Source organism: Cololabis saira, chromosome 8 (assembly GCF_033807715.1).
Source record: "Cololabis saira isolate AMF1-May2022 chromosome 8, fColSai1.1, whole genome shotgun sequence".
Lineage (NCBI taxonomy): Eukaryota > Metazoa > Chordata > Actinopteri > Beloniformes > Belonidae > Cololabis > Cololabis saira.
The window spans coordinates 13644703-13655106 of record NC_084594.1 but is presented as its reverse complement, the minus strand read 5'-3'; the positions used below and the strand labels follow the sequence as shown (position 1 = coordinate 13655106).

Here is a 10404-nt window from a genome sequence, read left to right as displayed (position 1 = left end):
TGAACAGCTTCTGTAATGATGAAGGAAGTCCAAATAGAGACTGTTGGTTCATGGTGCAAATACAAGATGCCGAAGCTGCTTAATATCTTGTAATGGAGAGTCGAGCAGCATACCTTGAATCTGAGTGGGAGGGAAGAGAACCCTATTTGCATTTGGAGGTGCCTGGATGATGTTTTTCTTTCCTTGTTTTATTGTTTGTTTGTTTTTTGGGGGGGAACTTTTGCTCAGTCGCCCAATATGCTGAAAAACATCAGAGTTCAAGGTTTTTCTGATGCCACCTGTGGCTGAGTAGAACTTGTAACAACGGCCCCCTGCACATGTTCCTTAAGTCATGGTGGCTCTAAGAGGGGGCGCTGTGTGTAATTGTGTGTGTTGGTGCACTTGTAGGTCCATCTATGTGAGTTATGATTTGAGTTTTTGACTATTTCAAAGTCAGGACAAAAGGCCACAAAGGATCTGTTTGAGGGATAAAACCAGTATTTGGAGTAAAATGTCACACCAGGGAATCCATAAGTTAAAAGGACCATTTTTGCAGCGACAGACTGAACTTTTCCATGGATGGATCCATGTTTACAAGGATTTTTAATTGCTTTCAATAATTTCCCGCCATCTGTATGTCTAATGAACACATTTACAATTACTTTGCTTTATTAATTCATACAGGTTAGTCTAACTAAGACAATGGGGTTCACGCAATAAAAAAAAATCATGATCAATGAGAGATAAAACAAGTATAAAATAAGTTCCTCAATATGACGTCATCAATATTGTAGTAAATTCAAGCAAAAATTAATTTAGAAAAGGGGAAAGTGCTTATAGATATGTGTTCCAGTTATTTTAGTACACTGATACAAATATTGTGCTTGATCTACTTAAAAAAAATAAGTCAACTTTTTGCATGAGATATTATGTAGATCAAGAAACACTAGTCTTTGTATAAACTACTTAATTTTTTGTATGTAAATAATACATTTTGCAAATACAGTCAACTTAATTGTGTTAAGTTTACTTTATTTATCAAAATTAAGTTGACTGTAAAAAGAAAACAAAAGAAAAAAAAAGATGAAAAAAAGAGAAAAAAAGGAAAAAAGAAAAAAATAATAAAAAGAAAAAAAGGAAAAAAGAGAAAAAAGGAAGAAAAAAAAATTAAGTTGACTTTACTTGCAAATTAATTTTGTACATACTAAAAATTAAGTAGTTACAAATACTAGTCTTGATCTACATAAAAATCTCATGCGAAAAAGTCGCCTTAATTTTTTTAAAGTAAGCAAGTATTTTTTTACTGTGGTGTTCTACTTAAACAAATAAAGCATGTTTCATCTAAACGTTGGTCAATCTGCCCAATAGATTAAAACTGTTAAAGGAAAAGTAAATACAACAAGATCATTGCTGCTTGAAAAAATGAAAAAATTGAAAAAATGTCTTGTTTTTTGAACAAATGCAGATTAAGTTCAAAACTACACGTATTCATATAAAGCAACAAACTTCATTTTTAATTCTTAATATCACAGATTTAAATATGTTATATTCACATTCGCTTAGATTTATTTTTTGTGATCATAAATGTGATTTATAATCATCCATGTCCCATATGCAGCACTCATCTGCCACAAAGAAAAACACCAACAAAGCAAACACACAATCTGCAGTCGGTCAAATATTTGCCCGGTGCAGAAGTGTGGCAGTTGTGTTTGACTTGCCAGAGTTTCGGTTCTTCCAATCGCGAGTCGCTGTGGAACACGGTTCAAGCGAACCGCGTCACCTCCTCTGCGGCCCTTGTGTTTATTTATACAGCGGGGGTGGAGGGTGTGTGGGGGGGTGACGGCAGTTCCACGATCTATCAGGGGTCATACGATCCTCTCAACGTGAATCCATAAATGAATGGTGGGCTCGACGGCCACACCATTCAGGACTGGCCCCTGATTGGTCCGGCGCGCGGCAGGAATAAACAGTTAGGGTATATATATATGTATATATACATAAGTGTCACTTCCAAGAAACAAGGACCCGCACTTAGTCTAATAGAGAAAAAAAAACGCTTTTTTGAACATTATTATTATAGAGTGCTGCTACAGCAGGGGAAAAGTTGAGGATGAGAGCGCAGATCCAGAAAGTTCCTCAGATCGTGGAGCTGCTGAGGAAGAAGTCTGTGGGGCTGCAGCATTTCAAGCCAACATCCTCAGTGTGCGTGTTGGAGGCGAAGGATGCTGTGGCGGCCGCGCCGTGCCCTCACGCCGCCTCCAGGGCCGGGCTGGACGACATCCCGGGACCCACCAACTGGCCCGTGGTCGGCAGTCTGCTGGAACTGCTGCGCAAAGGAGGCTTGACCAGACAACACGAGGCGCTGGTACGGTATTAAGCCTGAATTATGGTTCCGCGTTAAATCGACGCAGAGCCCTACGCCGTAGGGTTACGGCGTAGCCTACGGCGTAGGGTACGCGGCGACGCGCAACGTTAAGCCTGAATTATGGTTCCGCGTTAAATCGACGCAGAGCCTACAGGACTGTCTCAGAAAATTAGAATATTGTGATTTTTTGTACTGCAATTACAAAAACAAAAATGTCATACATTCTGGATTCATTACAAATCAACTGAAATATTGCAAGCCTTTTATTATTTTTATATTGCTGATCATGGCTTACAGCTTAAGAAAACTCAAATATCCTATCTCAAAAAATTATAATATTCTGGGAATCTTAATCTTAAACTGTAAACCATAATCAGATCAGATCAGAATACTTTATTGTCAGTGTACCTGGGTACAGTGAGATTTGAAGCAGCATCACCTCTCCAGTGCAAGACAAATCATCAGCAATCAGCAATAATCAGCAATATTAAAATAATAAAAGGCTTGCAATATTTCAGTTGATTTGTAATGACTCCAGAATGTATGACATTTTAGTTTTTTTTAATTGCATTACAGAAAATAAAGAACTTTATCACAATATTCTAATTTTCTGAGACCTGAGTCCTGTACTATACGTTGCGCGTCGCCGCGTACCCTACGCCGTAGGCTCTGCGTCGGTGTAACGCGGGACCATAAATTAATTATTATTTTTTTTAGATATTTCAAAAAACATCACGAAAAAAAATTGATAAATTAAAAAACTCTGTTCGTTTTAGGTTGATTATCACAAGAAATTTGGAAAGATTTTCCGGATGAGGCTGGGCTCCTTTGAGTCGGTGCACATCGGCGCACCTTGCTTGCTGGAAGCGCTCTACAGGAAAGAGGGCAATTACCCTCAGAGGCTGGAGATCAAACCCTGGAAAGCATACAGAGACCTGAGGGACGAGGCGTACGGACTCCTCATTCTGTGAGTAGCATATATGTTTATCGATAGAGATATTCACTTCAACTCTGGTGCGTAAGCGCAACCATATACGAGCGCTTACACTAAAACGCGCTGTTGATTTTCAGGGAGGGGAAAGACTGGCAGAGAGTAAGGAGCGCGTTTCAGCAGAAGCTCATGAAGCCGACAGAAGTGGTGAAACTTGACAGCAAAATAAATCAGGTGGGAAATAAATGTATAGCTACCAGAATCGGAAGGATTTAAATCGGTTTCGAAGTTTCTGAGGTTACTGACCGACACTGTCTTTTTGTGAAAACAGGTGATGGTGGACTTGATCGCCAGAATTGGAAAAATAAACCACGATGGGAAGATTGAGGACTTGTACTTTGAATTGAATAAGTGGTCTTTTGAAAGTAAGTTCAGCTATTATTAATTTCTGTTTGTGTTTAATGTTAGAAAATGGAGATATTGTTATGAATTCTATAACCTCTATCAACTGCTTGGTCATAATGTAAGATGGAAATGATAACATTTTAACAGAGTTTTAGCCCAAAACCGACTTTCTTTTTTGAATATAGGTATATATATATATATATATATATATATATATATATATATATATATATATATATATATATATATATATATATATATATATAAATGTCATGTCAATCTTCACAAATGAAGCTGAAGCTACTGTGGATACTTGGCATATTTTGCTGAATTAAATTATCTTCTGCTAACCAAACTATTTATAGACAAATTAATGTATCTGCATTATCCTATACTCTTTAATGAGACATTTTTTTCCTTTGTAACCTTTGTCATAACATCATTATTTTTCTCTCTCAGCTATCTGTCTGGTCCTGTATGACAAAAGATTCGGTCTTTTACAAGAGAAAGTCAACGAGGAAGCCATGAACTTCATCACAGCTGTGAAAACAGTGAGTACATTTCCTCCCACTCTGGCCAGCATGAAATGTAAAAGAGTACATGTGTGAGAGCGTGTGGCTGACTTTCTCATGGAGAGAGTAGAAACATCACAGTTCGTCAAGTTCACAGTCTCAGTTAGCTGAAGTGCAGCCAAGGATGGAGCAGTTTGACTGACACCGTATAATGTATTTATTGAGATTTACTGGGGGAAACCAATATCCTATCATTCACGGTCAAGAAGTGCTAAGCAAAGGCTCTCAAAGGTCTAGAACAAGCAGACTGAAAACTATTCAAAACAGACTTTTCAGTGTGCCTGACAGAGTTTAAATCTATTTTTTCTCCCTTTTTAAATCAATGTGTAGATGATGAGCACGTTTGGTATGATGATGGTTACACCAGTGGAGCTTCACAAGAGCTTCAACACCAAAACCTGGCAGGATCACACCGCAGCATGGGACCGCATTTTCAGCACAGGTATGACGCACAAGGCACTTAGTTACACCAGCTCAACCCCTGCCTGCATCAAGTGTTCTCATTTCACAAAGCTCCGGAACAGTCTGTCTCGGCTCCTCTGTGACGAGAGAAAACAGCTCACTTCCAGTCAGATGATAGATAGGAAAATAGTGAGCGGTTAGATGTGTCGCAGCCTCTGTGTTTTGTATACTTGGCACTGAGGGTAAATGATGGTTCAGAGTTGTAGTAAACTGAATGACCCAAGGTGGGGAAACATTTCAAATATTTGCAGCAGCAGCAGGGGTTGCACCCTCAAGCATGCATAAACATATGCTCCCCTGTCATTTGGTGACACAAATCACAAGACAGAAGCAATTCAAGTAAGGATTCGAGCCAAACTGAGCTTTTATTTAATGTTTTATTTTTTTTTTACCACTCATGTGTCCTTTTTTTTTAAGATCATGTGATTTAAAAGCTCCTCCCAGAATAGTCAGGGGATCAGACGAGTGCATTGCCACACTAGGGAGGCATCAGGAGTGTCTAACAGTTTTTCAAACAAGATCATATGAATAGCATGCCATGTAAAGACAAATCACAAGACTTACATATTTAAGATGAGAAATTTGACGTCCCATATCATTAATTATTGAAAGAGAGGGGTTTGCAAAGGCTGCAGCTATGCAACATAAAAAAAACAAGTATGACGTGAAATAAACCTTAAACCTGAAATAAATGCTATGGACTTGTTCATGCTTTTATCTTTTACAATGATGTAAAGCCAAGGAGGGCAGCATATCTGCTAACAAGAACCAAGCAAGCATTTGTCACATTTAAGCAGACTCAATGCATCAATTAATTCCCTAATTTTTTCACTTCAAGTTGCCAGCCTTAAAAGATATCTGACAGATAATGGTTCTTGTTGGAGATTTCAAAGCAGCAATGTCATCTACAGTAACAGCGCTCCAATCATTTTTATAATGTAAAAATCTACTCCTGCTGAACTATTATCGTTTAATCTTTACAATAGTGCCACATCAAAGTTGAACTGTGGTTATTAGTCACCGATTTATTGAAAAGAAGTGTTTACTACGTGCAAACAGAGCTGTGTGACTCAGAATGCTCACATGTTGACTGCTTTGCATTCCCTCAGCCAAAGTCTACATTGACAAGAAGATGAAGAAGAATGCTGTCAGCGCACCTGACGATCTGATCGGTGACATCTTGCAACAAAGCTGCCTGACGAAAAAGGAGCTATACGCAGCCATCACCGAGCTGCAGATCGGAGGAGTTGAGACGGTGAGCGACGGTTTCTAATGATGCGTATTTTCCCTTTTTACCATTTTAGACAAGCCAGCTCTGCAAACAACCAGCACCCAATCATTCCTGTTGTCTCATCGGAAATCAATCAATGACGACCTGAAAAACATATTTCTCACTATTTATTTAGTGGGAAATGGTTTTCAGTTTCCCAACCTTAAGGAAGGTTCATTCTGTTAATGAGCTTAACTGGTTAATATATATGAAGCATCTCAAGAAAGTGTCAAGTTTTGACAAAATTCAGTAGAAATGCTGCATTAATGTGTATGTGAACGTCCCATCATATGATAAGGCCCCATTCTGTCCCATAGACTCAGATTTGCCGATACTTGAATTTTTTCCTTTCTAACTTCATACTTCAATGAGTCTGATGTGATGAGAGTCTAAATACTAATACAGAAAAGAGTGGAACTCTACTTTTACCGGTATATTAGTTTATATCAGTTAATGTTCATGTTTCACCCCCTTCCATTCAAATAAAAATAGGAAGTGATTATGGTATCGATGTTACAGGGGAGCCTTTGAGGAACCCCAAACATTCCTTAGTTCCTTTTAGGACCCCCCCCCTCCCTTCTCTGAGGAATGCACTTTGACTAGCTGCCTCATTAAGTGACGTCTCCTCTCTGCTTCCCTTCTTGTTTTGTTCCCTCACTGTGTTTACAGACCGCCAACAGCATGCTGTGGTTTATTTTTAACCTGTCACGTAACCCCGGCGCTCAGAAGAAGCTGCTGCAGGAAATCAGAGCGGTCGTTCCTCCGGGCCAGGACCCTTGTGGAGAGCACATTAAGAGCATGCCCTACCTCAAGGCCTGCCTCAAGGAGTCTATGAGGTACAGTACTTTACCCTTTTAAATTGCTTTTGAGATGCAGGCTGAGGCTATGCATGCAGCCCGTGATCAATATGAAAGGAGTCACAGCTTTATCTGCCACACAGTTTTATCTAATCAGTCATCACAGTCAAATCAGGCCTCCCTGGCAGGATTGAGACTCCCACCAGTGTCAGGGAGATTAAGAGGGAACACTCACACACATGACTGCCTCAAAAACAAGTTTCATGCGATGGTTGCATGACTGCTGACAGTAGACCCAGCTTAAACTCATACATGCAGTCACCTTCAGATTGTTTCGGTACCCTGTAGGCTCCACTTTCTCTCGTCTTCTTGTGCAAGTTCTGAGAACTGTTGAGCATCTCACTTCAATTATCATTATGCATGTCTGGCTCTTGATAATCAGCTTTGAAATATGTGAAATGCTCGGCTGATGCTTTATTGTTTTTGTCTTGTGCAGGTTGTCTCCATCAGTCCCGTTCACCAGCAGGACCCTGGACAAAGACACTGTGTTGGGAGATTATGCCATTCCCAAAGGAGTAAGTGGCTTATTTCTCAGTACACCTGACATTTAGAGATTACATTCTTGCGGAAATGTACGTTTTACTGGCTCCTGAAACGTGCCTTGAAAAATCCTGCTCACATACTGTACACAATCTGAATAAAACATGAGCCACTCAGCAGCAAAGTCTTCACTGGGCTTCACGGCAATAAACTGTTATATGTTTCCTTTATCTTTTACAGTCGTGAAAATAATTTTTGTAATATTGTTATAAAATATTTTTTGTAATATTGTTATAGTAAAATGAATCTTTTCTCCACTTGCAGACAGTGTTAATGATTAACAGCCATGCTCTGGGCTCCAATGAAGAGTACTTTGACAATGGGAAGCATTTCAAACCCGAGCGCTGGCTGCGGGAGAACAGCACCATCAATCCCTTCGCCCACGTTCCCTTCGGTATCGGGAAGCGGATGTGCATCGGGCGGCGGCTGGCGGAGCTGCAACTGCAGCTGGCCATGTGCTGGGTACGGCTGCTTATAAAGCATCGCATGACTTCAAAACAAGACTCCAGACTTTGCAGCATCTGATGTTTTCTTTTTTCTTGTAGCTGGTTCGAGACTACGAGATCGTGGCAACAGACGATGAGCCGCTTGACGTGATTCACTCAGGACTTCTGGTTCCCAGCAGAGAACTGCCGGTGGCTTTCATCAAGAGATGAGGTAAAAAGAACATTTTTAACTCCCCTCGTACTTGCAGAAAAACAGTGATGCTAGGTTCAGCATTTGTAGTAAAAGAGTCTACAATACGGCACTTGGTTTAGCTTTGGATAAACTGGAAATTGGAAAGGATTACAAGTCTGGCTTGTATGAGGTTTGACTCCAGAAATAGACTGAATATCAAAGAAAGATGAAGCCACCAGCTCCAAAAGTGGTTCCAAAGACAAAGTGTAATATTTTCTTACGTGATATTCTCATAGTGTATGCAGACAAATTGTAGTATACAGAATAAGTATGGGAACAATTGCACAATCTGCTGGATGTGAAAAGTACCTGGATGGTTTGGTACCAAGATGCATAATGATACTAGGTCTTGGAGAATGATATCTGTTTTTTCATCTCTAATTCTTGCAAGAGTATTGCAAAAATATTAATTTTTCTTTATTTTAGAAGAACATCAAAACTTGATTTTACCTCTGTTCATTATGTATTTTCTCTCTTCATCTCTCAGGGTTCCTCACGTTCAAGTCTTCGAGTTGTGGTGAAAGATGATACCTCTGTGGCTTCGTCCCTGATGGGCCAGTGACTCCCTGCATTGCTGCTCTGTACATAAAGATAATAACATGAATAATAACTGTGCCATAAATACCTCAAACTTATTTAAAACTAACGTGTATTACTGTCAAAGATGGACCAAAACACCAGTTGTTATGTACAAATGAAATGTTGTACCGAGGCAGCTGTCTTTAAAACGTTGATCTCAGACGTGTAGAATGTAGACACTGAACTATTACTTTACATTATACTATTCTTTCTTTATTATCCTGTATATGTATATGTGTATATATATGTATATATGCGTGTGTGTGTGTCATGCATACTTTGTGTGCGCATTTTCCAATGTGTATATAATGTGCAATTACTTTGTATTGTATTGATGTACATTGTTTGTTATTTTATTAACCTAAATAAATGCAATAATACATGTATCTAAACCAGAAAGAAACCTGTGTTTGTATTCAGAGGAATGACTGTCTCACTTCAAGTGCTCACCCCGTCATCAGGATGTTGTACTGACTGTCAGTTGATTATGACGATTTTCTCTTCATTAATGAGCACAAACTAGCTGATGAGAAAGTGATTAAAAGATCTTACAGATGACATAATTAAAATAAGACAAACATGAACACATGTCTTGAGGTCTATCCGCAGCATCTCTAAGGGGTTTAAGGTCCCTTGAAGCCCTTTCGTGGTGGATTTCTTTTGATACTTTGGGTCATTTTCATGGTGGATCGGTGGGTCGGATCGTCACTTTTAAGGCCCTGACACACCAACCCGACTTCTCCCGCTCTCGGCCGACTGCTGTGTCGGCTCGCGTCGCCTGTGTCGGGCTCTTTGAACACACTGCAAAGACGACACCCGGCGGCCAGACGGCACAACCACCTGCAGCTCTGTGGAGAATTCAAATAAATGGCTGGCTGAAATAAATAACTTAGGAAGATAAATGTTGGTTTAATAGATGAAATCTAACAGTTGTAGCTACGCCTGTTAAGAAATTTGCTCCGAAAATTTCGGGATTTCTACCTGCCGGCTCTGAAGCTGGTTTATGGTTCCGCGTTAAATCGACGCAGAGCCTACGGCGTAGGGTACGGCGTAGGGTGCGCGTCGCCATGTAACCTACGCCGTAATCTTTGCGTTGGTGTAACGCAGAACCATAAATCAGCCTTTATTCTGGCATGGTTTGAAAAAGACAAGCGAGTGATTATGTACATTCACTGAGTGAATATTATGAAAGTAAAATATTTATTTCTCGCTAGAAATGTAATCAAAACGCATTTTTATGCAGAAACTAACTCAAAATATTGATTTTATTCATAAGAAATGTCCGCCATGTTTTTTTTTTATTCAGTCCGCAAATGACAACGAAAAGCATTCTGGGAAATTCTGGGAACAGCCAATCACAGAGTGAGCTGGTGATCGACGGCCCGACGCCGATTCGACATCGAATCGAATCGGCTGAAAAGCTCCTGACGGGCGGCCGACCTGTGGCGACGTGCGGGACACACCGGGGAAACTAGCCCGACAGACGAGCACCGACGCTCACCGGTGGCCGATTTTCGGCTTGGTGTGTCAGGGCCTTTAGGACGACCAGCCACAGTACTACACTGTTGTCATAAACACTTTGGTTATACCTTACCAGCCTTATGTAGATCAACTATTTCTACACCGTATGTCCTCAAAGATCTCCTTCACATCGGCTTAAACTAATGTCTTTTATCAAAGTAGCTCTAAACGACACCATCAAACCCATTTCATTAACTGGACTCCGCAGGTGGGCTACTAATCCCAGATAGCTGTTACAATGT

General features: G+C 40.1%; 1 protein-coding gene across 1 annotated transcript; it reads left to right on the top strand.

Moving 5' to 3' along the window:
* The first annotated feature begins 1918 nt into the window (after nt 1-1918).
* On the top strand, nt 1919-9049 carry LOC133449287 (1,25-dihydroxyvitamin D(3) 24-hydroxylase, mitochondrial). The gene is made up of 12 exons (XM_061728422.1): nt 1919-2347; nt 3124-3314; nt 3419-3512; nt 3610-3703; nt 4143-4234; nt 4586-4697; nt 5827-5972; nt 6657-6823; nt 7281-7359; nt 7649-7846; nt 7930-8041; nt 8550-9049. Exons 1-11 carry the CDS (start codon nt 2093-2095, stop codon nt 8038-8040), a joined length of 1539 nt encoding a protein of 512 aa, XP_061584406.1. The 5' UTR covers nt 1919-2092; the 3' UTR covers nt 8041; nt 8550-9049.
* The last annotated feature ends 1355 nt before the right edge of the window (nt 9050-10404 follow it).

Excerpts from the sequence above, each read along its gene's own strand:
- LOC133449287 (XM_061728422.1), top strand. The coding sequence starts at position 2,093 with ATGAGAGCGCAGATCCAGAAAGTTCCTCAGATCGTGGAGCTGCTGAGG. Across the intron at positions 3,704-4,142 it reads GAATAAGTGGTCTTTTGAAA|CTATCTGTCTGGTCCTGTAT; the intron begins GTAAGTTCAGCT and ends TTTCTCTCTCAG. Across the intron at positions 4,698-5,826 it reads GGACCGCATTTTCAGCACAG|CCAAAGTCTACATTGACAAG; the intron begins GTATGACGCACA and ends GCATTCCCTCAG.